The sequence below is a fragment of the Engraulis encrasicolus genome, chromosome 6, assembly GCF_034702125.1.
Source record: "Engraulis encrasicolus isolate BLACKSEA-1 chromosome 6, IST_EnEncr_1.0, whole genome shotgun sequence".
Taxonomy (NCBI): Eukaryota; Metazoa; Chordata; class Actinopteri; order Clupeiformes; family Engraulidae; genus Engraulis; species Engraulis encrasicolus.
Window position 1 is genome coordinate 25,320,687 of NC_085862.1, and position 25,425 is coordinate 25,346,111.

Here is a 25,425-nt window from a genome sequence, read left to right on the forward strand (position 1 = left end):
AAAAGGGGGATCTTCTCCATGGTCCGCCATTTTGAATGTCCAGAAATATACATTTTTAACTGCAAAACTTACTTAAATATTGGTTTATTATTTAGTAAATATTCATGAAAAGATCAAATTTGGTAATAGGTAGCACATTTTCAATGAGCAGCATAGTGGCAGTACCCATTCTAATCTGGCCATCATTCTACACAGTGCACCTTTGACAGAGTTTATGTAGCCTACATTTTGAACTGAATCTGTATTGTGTTAATCAAAACCATAAAGGCCATAAAATACTCAACTTTGTCCCAAAGAATGTAATGATGTAGCAAATTGACATCATCTCACTTTCATATTTTGACATACAGCACATTTAGAAATTGTATTGTCCCAGACTCCCGAAACAATCCCACATACGGCACAGCAAGACAAGGCCGAAGACCTTAAGTCCAAGTCAAAATTCAAGACAAAGGTCTCTATATGTCTATGCTCTTCAAGCACGACAATATTCAGTCACTGGTATTATAAAATAGGTATAGGCCTAAGCTGTTCAAACAGTCAGTGCAAATATCAAATAATCACCTTAAAAGATTTGTTCATTCTTTCATATTTACGTATAATTGTCCATCATCTCTGTATTTGCTACCAAACTTCATGTTTTGGGCCAGCTAATAATAGGCCATCTGATTTGATGTCCTGCCTCTGACTGTACATGTCTTCTTCCAGTGCAAACAACACCAAGAGAGGACCATACCACTAAAAAGTAGAGCCGTGGTCTCCAATTCTTTTTCTCCAAGGGCATTATGTAGTGCAAGTGAGGCTGTGGGCCAAACCAACGCCCCTACCCAATGAGAAACAAGTTAAATGTCAGGACAGAGAACAGATTTTCGCTTTTCCACTTTCCGTTCTTGTCAATCCCTACATTTTCATGACGATTTTAATTCCGAATTAATAATTCCAAATTAAATAGTTCTGCCGAGTTTCCTTTGAGCTTTCATTTAATTCTGAATTGTGAAGTGTTCACATGAAGTTTTCAAAGTGGAATCAAGCTTTATTCACAATTAAAGTGAGTTAATTCCGAATTAAATGTCTCATGTAAACGTGTCTGTTATGAGACTGTTAGTATAAGATCTAGCTCTCTGTAAATGCTTTGGAGAGATATGAGCCACTGAAGTTTTAGTTATCGAAAATCACACACATTTATGTTTTCATTTGTTCTGACCTCATGGAGGGCCAAATGTTCGGCCATGCCCAGGCCGGATTTGGCCCGCGGGCCTTTGGTTTGGATACCAAGGATGTAGAGGTGGTTACTGGTAATATTTGCCAGGAACAGGGAAGCATGGCTCTATTACAATATCAGTTCACTATCAGATATCAGGCCAATAAGAAGGATCAATATCATCATAGCAAATAAGGCCTTGAAAGCACCATATCCTTGTGAATCATATCATCTTTTCCCAAAATAGTTCTATTTCAAATAGTTTTATCCCAATTACGTAAAATTATTTAAGTGTGTGTGTGTGTGTGATGCTATGGGATTCAAACCTTTCCAACAACTCCACAAAATTTCATCCAAATCCGTTCATGACCTTTTGAGTTATCCTGCTGACAGACAGACAAACAGGCAAACCAACACGACCGAAAACATAACCATTATTCCGAGGACTGTTACCAATGTCTTGTAGCCTACCTAAGCAACTCAATTGCCTTGGATAAAACCACCTGATATATACTGTAAGTGTGTTGAAACATGGTCGCCCACAATTACATTGCGTTCTTGTACAGATGGGCCCTTGCAGGCAGGCCCAGTCACTCCGTGCTGAAAACATTCAACTCCATCATAACAACATCGCAATGATTATTAAGACTTGTACCCTACAATGCAGTGGAATTATAACCCAATGTATTGCATGGGCCTACAGTATGTGTGTGTAATATCTCATCTGCTGTGTGTGCGTGTGCGCGTGCGTGCGTGCTTGGGTGTGTTCTCAGTTTATCAAACATGATCAGTTTCAAAGTCAGCGCACAACGTCTATTTGTCATTGTGTCATTGAGATGTGTATGCATCTTAATTTTCATAAACATGTTTACTCACATGATGTGCACACTGTCTCGAAAATGCCTATAAAAGTGTCTGTGACTTTGTCCCAGTTATCAGTTCGCTGAAGTGTACTCTATCTGTGGGTCTCATCAGTGGGTAAGTACACCTGCAGCTGATCCGCACTCCTCTGTTTATATCATGTATAAACATCTTAAAACTTCAACTTTATTCTTAAACTTTATACTCACTTCTAGTCTACTGTACACCGCCATGTAGTATGATGCTGTCTGTGTACGTGTGCTTCTGTGTCTGATTATAGATTACTCCAGCATCATCATGAGGATTTTGCCCGTTCTCTCCATCATTTTTGCTCTCTTTGCCATGAGCATGGCAGGTAAGTGAACTGAGACTCAATTGTTCTGCACCACTGCTATATCATAAATCACAAGGTCGTCATTCGGAGCAAAGCACCTAACTCCACATTGTTCCAGGGACTGTAACCAGAACCCTGTAAATAACTGTAAGATGCTTTGGATAAAAGCACCAGTTGAGTGTAATGTAGTGTCATGTAATGTCATGTAATGTCATGTAATGTAATGTAATGTAATTCTCTTATTTTAGACTGATCACCCAAAACAATGTTGAACCAATTCAAACACAGATCATACATTCAAGGCTATGTGGTGGTAAGGATGGCACCGTATTGATCTGTGCACTAGGGAGGCAATTGGATCGTCAGGAAAAACTCCTTTGAGCTGATAGGTTCTGTAAGAGCTATACAGTTTACTGTTGCAGACTCTATGAAAAGACCTGCAGTAGGCCAGTTGCCTGCCTCAATGTCAAAACCTCAAAACACCCTTCCACTTCCTCCTTCATTATTATTCTGTGTGTTTGTCTTTGTGGCCATCTTGTGTGTTTGGCAGCAGAGCAGCATCTTAATGTAACAGGTGGGACTGTCACTGTTACAAGATTGTCCCTTGACAGCTTCCATAGCCGGTGATGTCATCGGACAGCTGGCCGCTAATTGTCTAGCCAGTTAATGGTGGCTAAGGCATCAGTTTTATAAAAACAGCCAGAATGGGTAGACTCGCTGGAACTCTCCCGGATTTGTTTGTGTTCTGTGCTGTGAGTGTTGCTGGGTAGGCTGAGGTTTGACTGGTTCCAGCCTACCGAGACCAATGCCCCCTCTGTGAATGTTTGAGGGCAGCCAGGTCCCGTGGCACACGGAGTCTATTGTGCGCAACATCCACTGATGTTGAGAGGGTACCATCGAGGGTCATAGGCACTGTTCGCCGCTGTTTTGCCCATAGTGATTTTAGCATTCTGTTTGTTGTTTTGTTGTTATTTTATCCGACCGCCTACTCTCTGTATTTTGTTTCTGTTGCCAACTAGCTCATGCTCGCAGGGCAGGCCCCAGTAGTAGAGAGCCCTAGTGTGAATTATTAGTAGCCTAGTTGTGTGAGCGTGAATTCTCACCTGTGTAGTGGTGGGTAGCCATACATTACTGATTGAATCACTTGCTTAGCGTGGGTAGCCAAACTGATTGAATCACTTGCTTAGCTAGTACGCCTATGTGTGTGTGTGTGTGTGCCGTGTGTGCTGTGTGCTTCGACATAGGCCATTTGTCTCTGAGCACAAGAGGTGACAACACATCTAGCTCTATCCTTAACTGGCAGCCCGCCCTGTTAGCCTGGCCCTGGCACAATTTCCTGTCTAGTAGGCCTAGGCCACCATTCTAGTCTGTCTTTTATTTTATATTGGCGGTCTGGATGTTGAATGTGTTTTGTATCAATAAAGAAAAAGAATGTTATTTTTGCACAAGAAATCCACGTCTCTGTCCCAGTCTGTAAGAACTTGCGTTTGCCTTAAATCCAGGTATATTTCTAGGGGCGGAATTCCCCTAGTGGCGTAGTCGTGTAATTGCAGGTATTCCGTCTTGATAATTATTACTTTTGGTCATCCCCTAAGGTCCAGTTGGCAAGGAGGTGAAGCAGCAGAAGGTGACCGATGAGCATGCAGCCAATCAGCTGGTGACAGATGAGCATGCAGCCAATAAGGAGGAGGCTCCTGTGGACACTCCAGGTGGGCTTCTGCCTCGCAGTCACTTTTTTTTTCAACTTTTTTTTAACGATTTTGACTCGATTGAGCATGTTGGCCAGTCTACCTGTAGCCCGACAGGCCAGACCATTCATTTTGTTTTATTTTTGTATTTTTGGGGGGCTATTTGTCCTTTATTATTACAGGACAGTGTGAGAGTAGACAGGACTCGAAACGGTATCCCCATGGGCAATGTAAGCCCAAATGTGGGGGGCATAGCACTAGACGCCACACAAATGGTCTTCACAAATGGTCTGATTACGCTTCTCTGGGGAGGGTTTAGCCGGCTACCAGACGGCCGGCCAATAAGCGAATGCACTTGGGTGCATAATAACATCTACGTATGTCATGAACATCGACTGTCAGTGATTGGTCAGAGCAGGTCAACTCATTAAGCCAGCTCCTTCCACCCAAGCGCTCCAGGGCATCGAGGATCCAGACCAAAAATGAATTATGCTATAATTAATGTGGTCTGGTAAAACCAGGCTAGTCTATCTGTTAGTTATCTTTGTCTAACCTGAGCGAATACCTACTGTTGACTCCATCAAACAGTCTGGCAAAAGCTAAGAGAAATCCGTCTCCATGGAGGGTGGGAGATGGTCTGAGCTTACTCTGCCATTTAATTCATTGGAATTAAAATTCAAATTGTGCTTTATTGTTAATTTTATTGTTATTGACTGTTACAATATAGTGTTGCCACACAAATAACAAGACAAAAGTGTGAATAGTGTTACCTTAACCAATCAGTAACAGACTCTGCAGGTGAGTTCTGCGTTACCACTCTTAACTGTTTGCTGATTGGCAGTACAGTGTGTGAACCGAGCTAGGAGGCTTTCGCCAGACTATGTGCGGAGCCAAAATCTTTGGGTGTAAGTACATTGGATGGCATCGCCAGGATAATCTTTGCAGACAGTGGTTTTATTTAAACATTTTTATGTTTTTTTACTGCATAGTTGGATCAGATGCGGATGTGAACATTGCTACTCAGGAAGATCTTCTTGGTAAGCCTGCCCCCCCCCCTCCCCTTCTCTATCTCTCTCTCTGTCTCTGTCTCTGTCTCTGTCTCTGTCTCTCTCTCTCTCTCTCTCTCTCTCTCTCTCTCTCTCTCTCTCTCTCTCTCTCTCTCTCTCTCTCTCTCTCTCTCTCTCTCTCTCTCTCTCTCTCTCTCTCTCTCTCAGGGCCGTATATTTCACAGGGGCACGTGCCTGGGTATTGATTTGCTGTGCCCCGGTACGAGTTAAAAAAGTAAAAAACAAAACCAACAACCTTGCCACCTTGGAATTAAGCTGAAGTTTAGCATACGGAGTAAACAACAGAATGTGCACAAAATAGGACATTTTGTCTGCATGCTTCACATGCTCACATTACATCTCGGTGCCCTACTGTGCCCCTGTATAGCATTAGTTCAGCTGACGCTGCTCCCTGCTCTCTCTCCGCCGCTCGCTCTCTCTCTCTCTCTCTCTCTCTCTCTCTCTCTCTCTCTCTCTCTCTCTCTCTCTCTCTCTCTCTCTCTCTCTCTCTCTGAGCGTAATCTTCAGTTTTTGTGAAATGTGTTCAGGTGTGAAGGGGCTGGGGGAGGAGGAAGATGCTGAGCTCCTGGATGCTGAGGTCCTGAGTGCTGAGGGTGAGCCAGGTGGGTACCTTGGCACGTGGCAGCCTCTTGTACACTATCGTGGTAGCACTTAATTTTAGGGATACATCTATTAGCACTAATACGTACAATGTTCCTGTATAAGTAACTTGTAACTCATGTACAAAGCAAAATCAAACATTTGTTCGCAAATGTCTTGTACATGCACAATAAGGGATTCATTACCAATTTAACCTTAGTAAGGACCTAGTAGGCCTTAGCATTTGCTTAGTATGCCTTACAAGTTACTTATGCAAGCATTATTGTATGTATTACTGCTAATAGATGTATCCCTAAAATAAAGTGTTACCACTATAGCATATCCTCAGGTGTCTATAGGGATGAGTCAGGGCATTGCAGTTTTTTTTTTACATTACATGACATTTAGAAGTTGCTTTTATCTTCTGAAGTTAGTTATAGTTATTTAGGTACAGGGCATTTGTCACAGTTCCTGGAACACTGTAAGGTTAGGTGCATTGCTCAGTAAGTGCACATCAGTATGGATGAGTGTGAGATACCAGCCCACGGCTACCTAGAGTTGCTATCTGTAGACACCAGCCCAACCATTAGGCTACGGCTACCTAGAGTTGCTATCTGTAGACACCAGCCCAACCATTAGGCTACGGCTACCTAGAGTTGCTATCTGTAGACACCAGCCCAACCATTAGGCCACGGCTACCTAGAGTTACTAGATACCATCCCAACCATTAAGCTACGGCTACCTAGAGTTGCTATCTGTAGACACCAGCCCAACCATTAAGCTACGGCTACCTAGAGTTGCTATCTGTAGACACCAGCCCAACCATTAGGCCACGGCTACTTATGCCTCTTTTCCACTGCTAGTGTTCTGGTAGGCCTACAGCTTAACAAAGCGTGACTCGGCTGCCACTTTCTGCTTCTCGAATAGGCACGACACAGCTCAATCATAAAGCCATACAAACCAAACCATAAAAATGGCAGCCGAGTCGTGCTGTGTCGACCTGTAGCCCTACCAGAAAACCGGCAGTGGAAAAGAGGCACTAGAGTTGGTATCTGTACACACCAGCCCAACCATTAGGCTACGGCTACCTAAAGTTGCTATTTATTAGGAGTATTATGGTGAATTCAAGTAATAATTGGGCCACTTTGGGCCATCCACTTAAATGCAAAAAAGTGCACCAATTTACCTGAATTCACCCCTTGCATTAATTTGTTTTCTGTTGCTGTCTCTGTGGTACCAGCTGAGGCCAAGGCTCCTATCCAGAAGAGGGTTGTTGGTGGCGCCGTCGTCTCCGGCCGTTGGGTTAGATGGCAGGTAGCTGATTTTTAGTCCAAATCCAAAGTCTCTCTCTCTCTCTCTCTCTCTCTCTCTCTCTCTCTCTCTCTCTCTCATGACTAGCTATTTGTGACTGCCATTTAAAGTGTAACTGCATGAGCTTCTCCTCAGCCCCTGGTGTCTCTCTCAGGTGTCTCTGCAGTACAGGTCTGGCAGTACCTTCAAACATCTGTGTGGAGGCGTGCTGGTCAAGAGGAACTGGGTGCTGACCGCTGCTTCATGCGTGCGCCAGTAGGTCTACAGAGTAACATGGCTAGCTGTGCACTTGCTAAATGCCATCACTTCAATCAGCTGTCAATTTTGGAAGAATGAAAGGCCAGACATCAGTTTTACAATACAATATATTAATGTAATATTGTAATATATATTTGACTTACAACGACATAGTCCATTATACAACACAAACACAAAGTGCATAGGAGATATACAATATAGGGAATATCATTTGATCGTGTCGAATGTGAATTAGTTAGGCTATATTATATTACAAAAAAATACACATTGCATATAGACACATGGAGGCCGATTATTAATAACAATCATCATCATCATCATCATTATTTTGCAGCCGCAGGGCCTATCGTGTGGTTGTTGGTGAAAAGAACCTCAACCAATGCGGGGGCGAGATGCTGAGTGTGAGGCGCATCTATCGCCATCCTCAATGGAGAAATAGTCTGACTCGTGGGTCAGTATGTCTTTCTTTATCTTATCCTACCTCTGTTACATGTTCAATGTTAAATGTTCAATGTAAAATGTTCATTTATACTGTATTTATTATTGTCCTTTGTTGCCAGTTCATCACTGTTACCTGTCCTGTCTGCACTTTAAGTCAGTTTGTATATGTCTTGTCCTGGCATGGTATAGAGAGAAAACGTAATTTCATTTTTCCTTGTATGTCTTGTGCATATGATGAAAGTGACAATAAAAGCTGACTTGACTTGACTTCACTTGTCACATGCAGCGTGCAATGTCCTAACCAACTAGAAATGCACTCAGAGAGCGCAGACCTCCGCCAAGGAAGCTGTTTGATAGAACATTTGACCATGTTACACCCTATTTTCATTTGAAGTCTTTCTGCCTTCTTTTTGTGGAGTTGGAAACTGCAATGTTTCGCCCTGTCCCACAATTCAATTTGCGGTCACTAGGGGCATCTAGATTCCTAGGCTAGCAATGGTGAAGACTCTTTAAAAAGGTCCTGTTTCCGGTTTGTGATCCGGATGACCACCAGAATTGAATCACTTGTTCCTTGGGTCATTTCCAACAACTCCACAGAGTTTTGTCAAAATCCGTGCATTCGTTTTTGAGTTATCCTGCTGGCAGACAAACAAACAGACAGACAGACAAACCAACGTGACCGAAAACATAACCTCCTTGGCGGAGTTAATTATCCTTTGAGCACAAGAACACTTAAAGAAAACAGAAATATCGCACATGGTGCCTTTAAGTGTGTCAAAATAAACTTCCCTGCTGCAACATACAACAGTTTAGCACAATCAAATCATTGGCCTGACTTGTTGGTGTGCTGTTTTCTACCCTCAGCAACGACATTGCCCTGCTGCGTCTGTCCTCCTACGTCACCCTGGGCACCTATGTCTCTCTGGCCCCTCTGCCACCAGCCGGCCAGGTGCTGGGACACAACCATCTCTGCTACATCACCGGGTGGGGCCGTACTGCAAGTAGGTTAACCAGGGGGGTGAACATGGGCCTCTTTCTTTTGGTTACCTCCGCCAAGGAGAAGGCAGATTGATCTTGGCTTTGGCTAAAGGTGCACTGTGTAATATTTTTAGTTGTTTATTTACATAATTCATGCTGCCCATTCACTAATGTTACCTTTTTCATGAATACTTACCACCACTATTAAATTCTATGTATTCACTATGACTGGGAAAAATTGCACTTTCATACATGAAAACGGGGATCTTTTCCATGATCCGCCATTTTCAATTTCTAGAAATAGGCATTTTTAGCTAAATACTCAATGTACTTTGATCATACTAGTAAATTAGTTCATTAACTGGTAAATATTGATGAAAAAATTAAATTTGGCAGTAGACAGCACAATTTCTCTGAACAGTGTAGTTGCAATACCTGCTGTACTCTGGCCACCATCTTACACAGTGCACCTTTAAGTGTTAGTGTTAGGCCACTGAGACCAGTGTATGAAACCTGCCTGAGAGTGGGTAGGGTCAAAGAATGGTATAGGAGAGACAGATATCCCAAACTCCGCCCATCCAATGCAAAGGAGTGTGCTCAAATTCGGTCTCATAAGGGGCGTTGTCCCCTCCTTCCTCTTCTCTTTTTGTGGTGTTTGCCCAAGATGTGCGCTACCATCATCTACAGCGCTAAGGGAACTCCATTTATTCTCAACCTCAAGACTCCAAAGGGGCGTTCACCCGACATCACATGGATACGGGAAAAGAACAAGTCTGAAGAATCTTTCTCTCCTATACGCTTCTTTGGTTGGGTTGTTGTGTCTTTGAAGGTGTGGTGGGGAAGTGTGACTGGCCTACTTGACCTTGAGGAGGGTCTGTAACCATACCCCCATATAACCATACCCAAAATGGGCCTGTCTGCAAACACTCCTTATTTACCAACTTACACTATTCAGTTTTTAAACACTGTTTATTATTTTGTTAAATTCAGGCCGCTATGTTATTAATCTTTAAATTGTAGCCTATTTTGCTGGGATATGCCATTGCAGATTAAGACACGATTTATTTCTGTTTTGGAAACAAACAAGATACAGTCTGTGTGAAATGGTTGTTGAACTACGTGCCTCTGAACATCAAGTATTTGTGTACAGCTAGGGGTCGCAACTCCAACGTAATGAGGTATGCGACTATGCGTACGGTGAGACAGAACATCTGCCGCAACCGCTACTGGTGGGGTCGCAGCGTCAACAGCAACATGATCTGTGCTGGAGGCAACGGCAGACAAGCTGGATGTTACGTGAGTCTCTCTAGTCACTCTACATTCAATGTTTGGTCATTCTTGGTACCACTTCCTTATATCTCCAGTAGGCTGTATGGCTTACCTGACTCCCACCCTCTGGTATTTGCATATGGCAGCCTGTCAATCAATTTAGACATCAATGTTAGCTTACACTTTAGCATCACCCGGTGAGCAGACGGAATATCTTCTGATTGGCTGAGCAGGTGTCCATTATGTAAAGAATAACGGCCAACAAGGTGTCCCGATATCAAGGGAAATAATGGACGAGGCGGAAGCGTTCTAAAAGACAGACAGTGCAGCCTTCACTTCTGCCAAGTCCATTTTCCGTTGATATCGGGACGCCTCGAAGGCCGTTATTCCGCTTATCACCTGGTTGCCAGCATTTAATTAATAATTTATTAATTTGTTATAGGGTATAGTTATAATAATAAGGCAGTCTAACATAAATAATAAATTACTATTCATACACGGAGGTGCAGTGTTTGTACTGCATGTATGCACTTACAGGATCACATTTGTGAGTATGTAGGTGCCAGTGTATATAGGCCTACATGCATATACTGTATGTGTATATGTTTAATACACCATCACATCAAATCCTGATACACATCAAATGCTCTGTGTTGTGTGTGTTGTGTTGTGTTGTGTTGTGTTGTGTTGTGTTGTGTAGGGGGACTTCGGTGGAGCCTTGAACTGCTATGTTGGCCGCAAGTATGTGGTCCACGGCATTGCCAGCTTCGTCTCCAGCCGCGGCTGCAATGTAGCGAGGAAGCCCACTGTCTTCACCCGCGTCTCAGCCTACATCTGCTGGATCAGAGGAGTAAGTAGCATAATCATACACACACATGCACACAGAAATATGCACACATATACGTAGACACCATCACACACACACACACACACACACACACACACACACACACACACACACACACACACACACACACACACACACACACACACACACACATACATACAGTACACGTGTGTGCGCCACACAAACTGTTGTAGGTTGATGATTGATTTGTGGTCAGTATTTGTGACGTGAAATTTTGTATTTCTGTTTCTTTTCCCCCCAGATCATTGGATGAAGTCCCTCATGAAGACTTGGGACGATGATGTGGGACTACATGTCCTCTCACATGATCCTTATCCTCTTCTAATCACCACGTAGATGTAGAAATAAAACTCATCAGCATTTCTTTGTGTACGACATCTATTTATTTCAAATATATATTTCTTATGTGCAGTATAGTCTCTGTTGACAGGGGCAGGCAGAGGTTTATCATGGTCAAGTAAGATATTTATTTTAGCATTATTCAAAGACACCCTGATAAAGAAAGAGTTGAAATGTACACTGTATGGGAAAATGGCACTTTTCAAACATCTTCTCCATGGTCCGCCATTTTTAATTTCCAGAAGTTGGAAAACATTCTATACTTTGGTCATACTATTAAATACTAGTTTATTACTTTGTAAATATTCATGAAAAGATCAAATTTGGCAATAGGCAGCACAGTTTGGATGAGCAGCATAGTTGCAGTTACCTACTCTGGCCACCATCCAACACAGTGCAACTATTAGCTGTAGTGCCCCTAACTGTGCACAGACTACGCCACCCCTTATGTTACTACAAAAGACAATAGAGAGTAAGGAGAACCCTTCAAAAGAGTGTTTACAAAAGTAGGCCTACTAAAATAGTCTTTTATTTTTCTTGCTTTGTTAATAAATAAAATTCCTGTACTGAGATGGAATGGTCGCCCAACCAGTCAGGACACTCTAAACAGACCACAACAGACATTGTTCATCACACGTGAAAAGAATAAATACAATATCTGGTAGCTATAAAATACAATGTACTCTCATCGGTTGTGTATTAGATAAGCCACACTTGCACAGCAACTTGTCCTCTTGGGTTCTTGGGTAGAGCACACTTCACAACAGTGCACACTCACCAGTAGGTGCTTGAATAAATCGAACTTCACAACACTGACATGCTAGGGAAGGAATATAGTTTCCAACAGCCTTCCTAACCAGTGGATCAGACTAGCTGGCTACCCAGGAGGGTTTGGCAAACAGAGACAAACAAAACGAAGAAGAAGAAAGAAAAATAATAAACCTCTAGCCACTGGTCTTAATGATAACAAGCAGCACCTGCACACTCACACATTCAGACTCAAAAGAGAACAACAGCTAGTGATACTCTGCAGCTGCACAGACCTCTCCTAACCTTAGAAGTGTATCCCAGGAGGGCTTGGAGGTGCGTCGTTTCCAACACGGAGACGGTTCCCGGTGGTAGTGCCATACACTTCCCAGTAATAAAGGCGTATTATATGCCTGATGTTAAACTTGCAGGTTACCAGTTTCACTACGGTGCTGACCGCCAGTAAACACATCAATCCAGGGCTTCACAGCACAGCCTGGCAGCTCTGAATTCCTCACACACTTGAGCTGAAGCGAAGGTAGCCCCTTCAAACAAAAATACCACAAGTGTGCTAAGTGGGCCCTGTACCACAAGTGTGCTAAGTGGGCCACTGCAAGGACCTAGCCTAGAAATGTAGATGCCCATTGAATTTTCTCCCATGGACCATCTAGTCACCCGTGATCGTTTTGCGAGGCTGAAAGTTGAAAGTTTTCCAGGCCAATCAAACCCTGAGGAGTGGAATTAAAGGCCGGGCTACCTAGTGACGACAGAATATCATACATCATTGGAAAGCTGAGATTCCAAGCTTTCAGAAAAGGTATGGTGGCCTTTGCCACCTGTTCGTTAACAGGTTCCATATTTTGAGGCTGCAGCTCACAGTCTATATCATTCAATCAGTGTGTTTTTGAGTTTATGCCCATTACTAAATCTGCTTCAGTTATTTCTTAACAACAGTAAATATTGTGTTAGATGGTCTGATAACCAACAATCAAATGGACGTATGGGTTGCTTGGGCGAGAGTTACAACATTTTCAGAGAAACATGGCAGCCGTTCCAACTTCCAACGTCCAACATCAAAGTTTTTGCTTAATTTTAAGAGGCTGAGTAATAATAAATGTTGTTACGGATTGATGTAAAATTGCCCCATGAACTTACACTCACCGACCACTTCATTAGGAACACCTGTCTAGTGCTGGGTTGGACCCCCTTTTGCCTTCAGAACTGCCAGAACTGCCTGCAACAATACTTGGTGTGGCATTCCAACAAAGATAAATTGGTATTAATTGCCCCAATTTGTGCTAAGAAAATATCCTTATGCCATTATATCTCCAGCCTGAAACGTTGATGTCAGGCAGGGTTTATGTTGTTGATGCCAAATTCTGACCATTCCACCTGAGTGTTGCAGATATCAAGACGCATCAGTCCAGGCAACATTTTTCCGATCCCCCGATGTCGTTTATGGTGAGGCTATCTAAATTGTTGCCTCATTTTCCTGTTCTTAGCTGACAGGAGTGGCACCAAATGTGTTTTTCTGCTGCTATAGCCCATTCGCCTCAAGATTTGATGTGCTGTGTAATCAGGGATTCTCATATGCATACCTTGGTTGTAATGAGTGGACATTTGACTTAATGTTGGCTTTGCATCAGCTCAAACCAGTCCGGCCATTTTCCTTTGACCTCTGCCTTCAACAAGGCATTTTTGCCCACAGAATCGCTGCTCACTGCATTTTTTTTCTTTTTCATACCATTCTTTGTAAACCCTAGAGATGGTTTTGTGTGAATATCCCAGTAGATCAATTTCTGAAATACTGAAATCAAGCCCTTTCGGCTTGACAGCCATGCCATGTTCAAAGTCATTTAAATAACCTTTCTTCCCCATTATGATGCTCGGTTTGAACTGCATCAGATCATCTCGACCATTACATGCACAAATGCATTGAGTTGCCACCACGTGATTGACTGATCAGAAATTTGCCTCAATGAGCAGTTGTAACAGGTGTTCCTAATATAGTGGCCGGTGAGTGTATTTGACACAAATAAGTCACTCCACATTACCATTTGATGATCACTCGCTAAAGGCTGACCCGTCATGCTGTGTGATCAAAAGTAACAGCTTCCCCGCTGGAACTATTACCAACCACGCCCCACAGTTTGCTGTGTGGGGATTTGGCGTGATTGGTTGTTTTGCTGCATCCTATTGCATGGCGTTGAGTGCAGAGGAAATTTGTCAGACAACCCTTTATCTTACCCGCACTTCCACCGAGCCTTACTAGACCCCTGTATAGCTTTTTGCTGTAGGGGTTTAGCTTGCTAGGCTAGCAAGGACATGACTTTATACAGGGTCATCCCTATGTTCCCCGCGTCCTATGTTCCGTGGGTTTTATGTTCCCTGCTATCCAGGTCCCTGGGTCCCCGCAACCGGGGAACTTAGGACCCTTTTTTCAAACCTGTGACAGGTTAGGTTTAGGGACAGTTTTGGTCAAGGCACAAATTTACAACTCAATGATAAAAGCAGCTCTACAGGGCGGGAGTGGGATCAGTGTTTTTAGGCAACAGTATGTTTGTGAGCACTCCATGCACCTTGCCTGTGTGAACAAATAATCTATGCCGAACCTCCACGGCTAAAGAGAGAAATCGACTTGAGTGTGGATATTACCCACAGCAACAAGTGACACTGTATAATAAACAGACTGATGGGCCCTGCCAAACAGCCAAACCTTCACTGTCTTATCATAAATAAAGTCAAAAAGACCAAACAAATAAATAAATAAATGAATTAAAATATATATATATATATAAAATAGGGGGCTCAGATTGGGTCCCCATCCCCATTATATTGTACTGTATGTATTTAGAGGGGAACCCTTTCAAATCACCTTGTCCCAGCCGTACCATATATTTGTTAATTGCTCCAAGTCTTTTACCAAGGGTTCTATTTTGGAAAAACGTCCGTAACCTACCACCTACTTTGCCTTTTTTGTTGTATTGCAATGTATTGTATTGCCCTCTACTGTGGCATACATTTCAACTCTTTCTTCATCAGGGGTATCTAAGAATAATGCTGAAATAAATACCGTACTTGATCATGCTACACCTATTGCACGCAACAAAGATATTTGAAAGAAATAGATGTCGTACACAAAGAAATGCTGATGAGGGAAAGTTTTATTTCTACATCTACGTGGTCAGTGCTTGAAGTGGAAAAAAAGAAGTGTAGGAACCCTAACTGTCTGATTACATCATCCAAAAAGAAGTGAATTACGTGAAAATGCGGCGCACAAGATTAGTGCAGGAACTCTGATGATGAAAATTAAGAGGTGGGGGAACTGAGTTCCCCCCCACTTCAAGCACTGTACATGGTGATTAGAAGAGGTGAAAGGTGGATCATGTCAGAAGGAATCTGTGAGAGAATGTGGTCCCACATGAAAGTCTTCATGAGGGACTTCAGGCTCCAATTATCTGGAGAAAAAAGAAACAGAAATACAACAGTTCAGGTCACAAATACTCACCCCAAAATCAAGTACAACATAGACGCATGCATGTGCACATGCACATGCATATGTCTGTGTGTGTGTGTGTGTGTGTGTGTGTGTGTGTGTGTGTGTGTGTGTGTGTGTGTGTGTGTGTGTGTGTGTGTGTGTGTGTGTGTGTGTGTGTGTGTGTGTGCGCGCGTGCGTTAATGCGTGTGTGTGTGACGTGTCAGTGGATCTGTACAGTATGTGTGCATATTTCTGTATGCATTTGTGAGAATGATTATGCTACTTACTCCTCTGATCCAGCAGGAGTAGGCTGAGACGCGGGTGAAGACAGTGGGCTTCCTCGCTACATTGCAGCCGCTGCTGGAGACAAAGCTTGCGAGGCCATGGACCACATACCTGCGGCCAACCCAGCAGTTCAAGGGGCCGCCAGAGTCCCCCTATACACACACACACACACGCACACACACACACACACACACACACACACACACACACACACACACACACACACACACACACACTCGAAATATTGTTTTATAGCCCAACTGTTTGATAGTAATATGTGTAGTAAATCTTTAAACTCTTCTGAGACTGATTGAATGCTTGCTCATTTACTAAAATGTAGCTTTCCTCCGAGACTTTCAGTGGGGTGTACTCATTTCTAAACCTCCTTAATTTGCCCAAAACTGGAAAATATAAGTCACATTATAAAACTTTATTTATGTAGCGAAGTGGAGTAGAGTTGCCCAGCTGGGACTAGGACTCAGACCTTCAGGGGTAGTAAACCGGGGCTCATTGATGTGACAGTCAGAACACACCCACAACCCTAGTGATGGTCACGCCATCTCACTGCCTTCCCCTTCGGAAAGCGCACCTGTACGCTTCACACACTCATGGTGTCCCTCACGCAACTGCCCATCACGGTACTCTGATCCAGTGTGCCCCATCATCAATGCTTCACCCATCACTGGGGTCACCCATCACTGGGGTCACCAATCCTGGCGGTCCTTCACATGGAATTACGGCTCACACATAATGGGTACGCTTCCAATGGCCTCATGGTAGACATCCCACTTCTGACACCATTTGTAGCGAAGGGAGAGTAGATTTGCCCAGCTGGGACTTGAACCCAGACCTTCTGGGGTAGTAAACCGGGGCTCTGACCACTATACCAAAGAGCCAGGCTCGTTGATGTGACAGTCAGACCACACTCACAACCCTAGTGATGGTCACTCCATCACAGTTTATGTTGTATGTTCAACAGATATTTTATTAAACTTCGTCTAGGCATATTCTGGAGATATCTCTTGTGTTTATTGAAATATTGTAAAAAAGGGGTGTACTCATTATTGCTGTGCACTGTACATACTGTAGTATATAAGTAAGTATGATCTATGATCTAAGTAGACTATGTTCATTTAATCCGCCCTATAGCTATGGGCTCCCGCACACCGGCTCCGACAGCACTGTGGAGCACTCTCACTTCCGACACAATTCCGACCCCCAAACCCAATTTCACACGAACATAGTATTGAAAGTCAATGGGCGGCGCTGACAAAATAGAACTTGTCTCTAATCGCTATCCGACATCTGCGAATGTCCGCGGACATCGGCGCCGGTGTGCAGGGTTCTATTGAAAACAATGGAATCAAACTTTTGCGGAGCAGTGCTCAGCACTTTGTCGGAGCCGGTGTGCGGAAGCCCTAAGTCTTTCTATCTATCAGTCTAGATATATGCTGACATTGATGTCTCGATTGATTGATCGATTTACAGGTTGCCATATACAGTAGATTAAATGAGATGGTACCAAGAATGACTGAACATTAAGTAATATAGAGTGACTGGCTATAGAGAGACTCACTTGGCATCCAGCTTGTCTGCCGTTGCCTCCGGCACAGACCATGTTGTTGTTGACGCTCCTGCCCCACCAGCTGCTGCTGCGGCAGATGCTCTGGCTCACCGTACGAAGCAAGGCGTACCTCAGCTGAGTGGACGTGGATCCTCTAGCTGTACATGATAATCGATGTTCAGAGATACAATAGTTCAACAAAATTTTCACACTGCTTTTATCTTGTTTGTTCCCAAAATAATAATAATAATAATAATAATAATAATAATAATAATAATAATAATAATAATAATAATAATAATAATAATTACTTAGTTGTAGAGGGAGAAGGGAGGAGGGGGTAGAAGTGGAGTTGGGGGGCAGAGTGGTTAAGGTACATAGACCTCAGAGAATAAATGTGATTAAATGTGAATAAAATATGCCTTAAGGAACAGTCCACCCTTTTTTGATTTTCACATATTTGCAGTATTTCCCAGCATTATTCAGGAATGTGCATATCATTTTCGTCTGTGTGTTTACATTGACTAGTTTAACAGTATAGCCAAATTAAATGTAGCAATGCAAGTCTATGGGGCAAACAAAACATCATCAAATGTACTTATAAAGTACTTAAAAAACAATGTAAAATTCACCAGAGTGCAAAACAGCTATTTAATCCCATCCTGTGATCACTTGTGGCTTGATGCTAATGCCCCCATTCACTTCCAGCGATTATGCTAAACTATGCTAATAATTCTGATCCAATAAATCTAATTACTGGAAAAACTGAGAGGAAAATGATATGCACATTCATGAATAATGCTGCAAATATGCGAAAATCAAAAAATGGCGGACTGTTCCTTTAATCTGCAATGGCATATCCCAGCAAAATGGGCTACAACTAAAACCTTAATAAAATAGTGGCCTGAATTCATCATAATAATTGTCAGTGTTTAAAAGTTGACTAGTGTAAGTTTCTTTGCAGACAGGCCCAGTGGGGATATTATACACAACAGAAAGAAAGAGACACATGTTCAGCCCCAGGGCTGGTCTGGCCATCTGGCATAGCGGGCATTTCCTGGTGGGCACCGCACCCACATGGGCCCCTTTTTTCAGAAATGTTTTTTTTTTAAACATTTCTGAAAATAGGGGCAACGAGGGTGCGGGGCCTACCGCTAAGTCAGTTCTGCGGCACTAATTATGAGGGGACCCTTTAGGCCAAAAGTGCCCGGGCCCCTATTTCTCCCCCATATCAGCTCATGTTCAGCCGCCCCATGGTTAACCTACATGAAGTACGGCCCCATCCGGTGATGTAGCAGAGATGGTTGTGTCCCAGCACCTGGTTGGTTGGGGGAAGGGTGGCCAGAGTGACGTAGCGGTTTAGGGTGACGGAGGAGGACAGACGCAGCAGGGCAATGTCGTTGCTGAGGGTAGAAAACAGCACACCAACAGGTGAGACATTTGTTTGATTGTGTTAAACTGTACTTCAATATGCTGTTGTATTGCTCACGCAACCCTTGACTTGTCAGTACCTGGTGATCCCACATTTTGACTCAGCCCTTTCCGAGATATGAGCTATTCTATTGGGGGCAGCGTTTGTTTACTTTTTTTTTTTTTTTTTTAAACATAGGCCTACTCCAAATATTTTCCCAAAAGGTACCGCTGTTTGCTCATTGTCCGCTGATGTTGCATAACCTTTTGGATATTTTTGTGAATGAATAAAAAAAAAAAAATTGAAACGTAAACAAACCACTGCCCCATTACAATGACCAGGATCTTGGAAAAGGCTGAAGAAGAAGAAAAAAAAACCTCAGGAACTGACAAGTCCAGGGTAGAGTGAGCATTACAACTGCATGTTGAAATTGACTGAAGTTATCCTTTAACCCTATCCAGACCGGGCTTTTTTGGCATTCCTGGGACCGGGGGGGGGGCTCTTTTGACCCCCCCCTCATAACTTTGGAACCGAATGGCGTATGACCACCAAACTTGGAGGGGATGATCTTCAGCCAAAGATCTATGAATGACATCAGTTTGGTGTCATTATTGGATATTATGACGTCATTATGACATCATTTCCTGATTTTATTGCCCAAAATGTCACCTTAATGTATTTTCCATTTAACTTGGGTAATGCACATCAATTTTGGTTATTATGTGCATCAGACCACTTCAAATGTTCACAAGGGTGTCTGATGCTAATGAAGATGTAAAGATATGAAAAGTGATGATGATGAGGCTTAGATTAGTGATTTTTGGTCAGGCGTACCTGTCAGAAAACCGTTGCCATGGCAACAACACAAATGATAAACCTAATCTTTTGGTATCACATTGTAGCCAACTTCATTCTAGGAAAAGTCACAAAGTTTCGTAGTCATAGCTTTAGTCATTCAGGAGTTATACGACATCAAAGTTGGTGCGGGCACTTTTAGCCCCCCCCCCCGGTCTGGATAGGGTTAAAGGCATCATGTGCACTATTTCTGTTTTCTGTCATTAGTCTTGTGGTCAAAGGAGGATTTGTTGGGAGATTGCATGTTGCATGTGTTGCATACTGACCCATTGCTCAGACTACGTGTCCATCCGGGATGGCGGTAGATGCGACTCACACTCACAAACTGCTCCCTGCAATTCTGAGTGTTGAGGTTGTGCTCACCAGCAACCACACGATAGACCCTGGAGCTGCAAGATGATGATGATGATGATGATGATGATTGATAACTATTCATTGTTGTTATTATTATTATTATTATTATTATTATTATTATTATTATTATTATTATTGCTATTTCATAATATAATATTTATTTATACTATTTATTGTTGAGTGATGGAGACTGGGACTTGGGGACAAATAAGGCTTTCTGAATCTGAATCTAGACATAATTAGGCTATATTATATCAAAAACATAATTGCTTTGTAATGTAATATAATACATTAACATTTGACACGATACAACTGATGGCTGGCTGCTTTTATTCTTACAAACTTGACCATTGGTTTTTAGCCAAAATGGATATGATGGCACTTAACCAGCGCACAGCTAGCCGTACCTGTCCACGCAGTGAGCAGCGGTCAGCACCCAGTTCCTCTTGACCAGCACGCCTCCACACAGATGTCTGTAGGTACTGCCAGACCTGTACTGCAGAGACACCTGAGAGACACACCAGGGGCTGAGGATATGCAGTTACAGTTGAAATGGTCAGTAAAGCTAGTCATGAGAGAGAGAGAGGCTGTGGATTTGGATTAAATGTCTGCTATACCTGCCATTTCCAAGCGTGGCCGGTGGATGCAACAGTGCCACCAACAACCCTCTTCTTGATAGGAGCCTTGGCCTCAGCTGGTACCACAGAGACAGCAACAGAACATCAATTAATTAAACTCTCCCGGAGATGGAGCCACTGCACAGATACTGTAGCAACTCTAGGTAGCCGTAGCCTAATGGTTGGGCTGGTATCTACAGATATCAGCTCTAGGTAGCCGTAGCCTAATGGTTGGGCTGGTGTCTACAGATATCAACACTAGGTAGCCGTGGCCTAATGGTTGGGCTGGTGTCTACTGATAGCAACTCTAGGAAGCCATAGCCATAGGCTGGTGTCTACAGGGGAGCGTATCTATGTTCCCCGGGTCCTGTGTTCCCCGGGTCCTATGTTCCCCTGTCTTTGTATGGGACCGGGGAACTTGGGACCCTTTTTCTAAAAAAGGGTTCTATGTTCCCCGCATTGCATGTTTCCGAGTTTCCAAATTGTGCCCTTCCCAAAACCATCCCTAAACCTAACCTGTCAGTAATGCAATGTTTCTGAATTTTAAATTTGTGCCCGGACCAAAACTATCCCTACACCCAACCTGTCAGAGGTGCAACAACAACCTGCGCGTTGCCATGTGGCAGCAGTCTGCTTGGAAGCAGTGGGGAACATAGAACCCTTTTTTGAAAAAAGGGTCCTAAGTTCCCCACATTGTATGTTTCCGAGTTTTCAAATTGTGCCCTTCCCAAAACCATCCCTAAACCTAACCTGTCAGTAATGCAATGTTTCTGAGTTGTACATTTGTGCCCTGACCAAAACTATCCCTACACCCAACCTGTCAGAGCAACCTGCGCTTTGCCTTGTGTCAGAGCAACCTGCGCTTTGCCTTGTGGCAGCAGTCTACTTTGAAGCAGCGGGGAACATAGAACCCTTTTTTGAAAAAAGGGTCCTAAGTTCCCCGGTTGTGGGGAACATAGGACCCGGGGAACATAGGGATGACCCCGTCTACAGATATCAACTCTAAGTAGCCGTGGCCTAATGGTTGGGCTGGTGTCTAGAGATAGCAACTCTAGGTAGCCGTGGGCTAATGGTTGGGCTGGTATCTCATGCTCATCCATACTGATGTGCACTTACTGAGCAATGCACGTGTAACAAATGCCCTGTACCTAAATAACTATAACTTACTTCTGAAGATAAAGGTTGCCTATGTAGCCTACCTGTATTTGCCCGGTGGACTGTTGATGATTTTGGTCTGTTCTTTCCCTAAATGCAGTGGCATCAGTCCTCATGCCGCTATACAAATAACCTCTCCAAGACTTAGCTGAAAATGCCTGCTTTTTCAGGCCAGTCGAGCCATGGAGGCTGCCAAGTGCCAAGGTACCCACCTGGCTCATCCTCAGCATTCAGGACCTCAGCATCCAGGAGCTCAGCATCTTCCTCCTCCCCCAGCACCTCCACACCTGAACACATTTTACACAACTGACGATTATGCTCTGGGAGAGAGAGAGAGAGAGAGAGAAAGAGAGAGAGAGAGAGAGAGAGAGAGAGAGAGAGAGAGAGAGAGAGAGAGAGAGAGAGAGAGAGAGAGAGAGAGAGAGAAAGGGGCAGGCTTACCGGTAACGTCTTCCTCGGTAGCATCGTTCACTTCCACATCCGATCCAACCGGCACTATGCAGTAAATCATAAAAAAAACGTTCAAATAAAACAATGCTTAACCGAGATTCCTTCAAATTTGTTCAATACCTGAAAGTACAACAATTGCAATGAACAATTGTTGTTGCCTCTACGTTTACAGTATTTTCAATGATAATATACTGGCAAATACAGAAATAAGTTACTGTTTATCATTTACAATAAATTATACTTTTATTTATCAGTACCTGGTTATTTTTCATACAGTATCTGGCTCTACACTGTAAAATTTTGTTTTTTGCAATTTAAGGTAAAAAGGTAATTTCCCCTGCTGTCTTAAATTTGCAAGTTAAATCAACTCGAGGCTTAACTTAGTTAAATTAATGTATTAACAAACTTACAAAGTTAAAGTTGCACTGTGTAAAAAATTTAGTAATTTATTTCTAGAATTCATGCTGCCCATTCTCAAATGTTACCTTTTTTTGTATGAATACTTACCACCACCATCAAATTCCAAGTATTCATTATGACTGGGAAAATTACATTTTTTTATACATGAAAAGGGGGATCTTCTCCCTGTTCGCTATTTCGAATTTCCAGAAATAGACATTTTTAGTTGCAAAACTTTCTGTACTTTGCTCACACTAGTAAATAATACTTTGATATCAGTATATTCATGAAAAGAGCAAATTTGGCAATAGACAGCACCGTTTCGATGAGATGCATAGTTGCAATACCTAGCCTACTCTGACCACCGTCCTTCACAGTGCACCTTTAAGGCAGCAGGGCAACTTATCGTTTTACGTTGTTTTATGACAAATGATCTGAAAGGATTCAAATAGATTAGCAGAACGGAGGTGCGTTCAAAAGAACACAGATCACAGATAGGCAGGTACATGCAAAAGAATCCCATAAGTGCACAGACAGGCAGACAAAGATTACATTACACTTGACTTACACTTATATCCACTCACAGCTATTTTAAGCACAGGGTATTGGCTGCAGTCCCCGGAGCAGTGTGGGGTTAAGTGCCGTGCTCAAGGGCACCTCAGCCATGGAATGTGATATAGAGTGGAAGGGTGGGATTCGAACCTACAACCCTTTGATCTAAAGCCCATCTCCTTAACCTTTAGGGCACGGCTGCCCCACAAAGACCACATAGACTGGCCGATACATTCAATTGAGTCAAAATCCAATTTTTAAAAAAGTGACTGAGAGACAGGAGCCCACCTGGAGTGTCCACAGGAGCCTGCTCCTGATTGGCTGCGTGCTCATCTGTCACCAGCTGATTGGCTGCATGCTCATCTGTCACCTTCTGCTGCTGCTTCACCTCCTGATGCTGCTCTGCTGCCAAACACACAAGATGGCCACAAACACAAACAAAATGATGAAGCAGTAAGTTGACATGCTGACCTAGTAAATTGCGCATAATACTGATGTCAAACACACACACAGACACACACACACACACACATACACACACACACACACACACACACACACACACAGACACACACACACACACACACACACACACACACACACACACACACACACACACACACACACACACACACACACACACACACACACACACACACACACACACACACACACACACACACACACACACGGACTGTGAGGCAGGCAACTAGCCTGGGCCCGTTCATACAGCCTACAACAGTGGTTCCCAAACTTTTTCCCCTGCGCACCCCCTTTTACATTTCAATGTGGTTCATGCACCCCCTAAGCGAATGTTGCACAGCCGCACATTTTGGGCAATCGTCATTTCCAATAGACCTGACGTTTTTTCTGCCATCATGACAAGCTATAAAATTACACTTCAGGTTTATCCTTCCAGCATACAATTCACCAAACAGTTAAAAACTATGTAATGTTCATTCATTTTGTATAAAAACACACATCTCAGCCATTGCTCTATTCAGCTCGTGCACCACCTTGGGGCAGGCCACCCACCAGGGGTGCACGCACCACAGTTTGGGAAACCCTGGCCTACAACACAGTGAAGTGAATTATAGCTGTATGTGTTTAAATTGTTTACATTTTCTTGGGGGTGATCAGTCTAAAATAAGAGCATTACATTAGGCCTATATTACATTACGTACAGGTAGCTGACGCTTTTATCCACAGCGACTTACAGTTATTTACATGGTATTGGTTACAGTCCCTGGAAAAGGAGGTTAGGTGCCTTGCTCAGTATGAGGACCTTATGATTTATGATATTGCGGTGGTGCAGAACAATTGAGTCTCAGTTCACTTACCTGTTGCCATGCTCGTGGCAAAGAGAGCAAAAATGATGGAGAGAACAGGCAAAATCCTCATGATTAGGCTGGAGTAATCTATAATCAGACACAGAAACACACACGTAAACACACACATGCAGACACACCATCATGCTCCACATCATCATACTTCATGGTGGTGTATAGTAGACCAGAAGACAGTATAAAGTTTAAGAATAATGTTTAAGAAAGATATAAGATATGATATAAACAGAGGAGTGCAGATCAGCTGCAGGTGTACTTACCCACTGATAGGACCTGTAAGGAGAGTACACTTCAGCGAACTGATAACTGGGACGAAGTCACAGCCACTTTTATAGGCATTTTCGAGACAGTGCAGTGCGCATCATGTGGGTAAACATGTTTATGAAAATGAGGTGCATTCATATCTCATTGACACAATCACAAATACTGTAAACGCCGTGTGCCACGCTGACTTCGAAACGTATATCATGTTTCTTCAACAGGTGAGAAACTTAGAGCACACCCATGTACACACCCATGCACCCATGCACGTGCACGTGCACTTGCGCACACGCGCACACACACACACACACACATACACACACACACGCACACACTGCTGTGTGACGGCTTCACATGTGGACCCCATTATGCTGCTTTCAAAGGTGGCCTAGTAATGAATCAAAAACTAAGTTGCAAGTGATTGTACGTCTTTTTGGAGCTTGAGGACCGCTCAGCATAGACAGCAAATTTTTCTGCCATTCAAGATATGTCTTCATTTCTGCCTGATGTTATGATGCAGATGATTGATGTTATGATGGCGTATGACGTATGAAGATGTACTGTAGGCCCATGCAATAGTGGCCTGTAACCTTTTTATCACCTTACTGTCATCAAAACTATAATGACCAAGTCTTAATCTGCCACTGAAGGCTCTTGGTAATATCATAGCAATGGTCTTGTGCTGTAGTTGGGTCTTTTCTGCAATGAGGGAATCGGCCCATCTGCACAAAGACGCCACAGCTCTCGGGTTATGTCA

The 25,425-nt window shown here is 43.2% G+C and overlaps 2 protein-coding genes across 3 annotated transcripts in view; one reads left to right on the forward strand and one right to left on the reverse strand.

Annotated features, from left to right (window-relative positions):
* The window catches only part of LOC134450952 (elastase-1-like), a 176,333-nt gene extending 151,637 nt beyond the window's left edge, over nucleotides 1-24,696 (reverse strand). The window contains exons 1-11 of one of the 2 annotated variants that reach the window (XM_063201021.1): nucleotides 24,402-24,492; nucleotides 23,350-23,466; nucleotides 22,102-22,155; nucleotides 21,873-21,947; nucleotides 20,506-20,582; nucleotides 20,296-20,396; nucleotides 19,801-19,923; nucleotides 18,535-18,671; nucleotides 17,281-17,426; nucleotides 15,707-15,856; nucleotides 15,220-15,399 (exon numbers count right to left, since the gene is read on the reverse strand). In XM_063201021.1, coding sequence (XP_063057091.1) covers nucleotides 15,385-15,399; nucleotides 15,707-15,856; nucleotides 17,281-17,426; nucleotides 18,535-18,671; nucleotides 19,801-19,923; nucleotides 20,296-20,396; nucleotides 20,506-20,582; nucleotides 21,873-21,947; nucleotides 22,102-22,155; nucleotides 23,350-23,466; nucleotides 24,402-24,462 — 1,056 coding nt within the window. In that variant the 5' untranslated portion in view covers nucleotides 24,463-24,492 and the 3' untranslated portion in view covers nucleotides 15,220-15,384. Of the gene's footprint in view, nucleotides 1-15,219; nucleotides 15,400-15,706; nucleotides 15,857-17,280; nucleotides 17,427-18,534; nucleotides 18,672-19,800; nucleotides 19,924-20,295; nucleotides 20,397-20,505; nucleotides 20,583-21,872; nucleotides 21,948-22,101; nucleotides 22,156-23,349; nucleotides 23,467-24,401; nucleotides 24,493-24,667 lie in introns of those variants that run through there. The other variant, XM_063201023.1, reaches the window with a different exon arrangement.
* Nucleotides 2,165-11,218, forward strand: LOC134450293 (elastase-1-like). Its single transcript, XM_063200138.1, has 12 exons — nucleotides 2,165-2,179; nucleotides 2,343-2,417; nucleotides 3,992-4,105; nucleotides 5,074-5,121; nucleotides 5,679-5,753; nucleotides 6,971-7,044; nucleotides 7,196-7,296; nucleotides 7,634-7,750; nucleotides 8,605-8,741; nucleotides 9,869-10,014; nucleotides 10,688-10,837; nucleotides 11,097-11,218. Exons 2-12 carry the CDS (start codon nucleotides 2,360-2,362, stop codon nucleotides 11,106-11,108), a joined length of 1,032 nt encoding a protein of 343 aa, XP_063056208.1. The 5' UTR covers nucleotides 2,165-2,179; nucleotides 2,343-2,359; the 3' UTR covers nucleotides 11,109-11,218.
* Nucleotides 24,697-25,425: the final 729 nt, after the last annotated feature.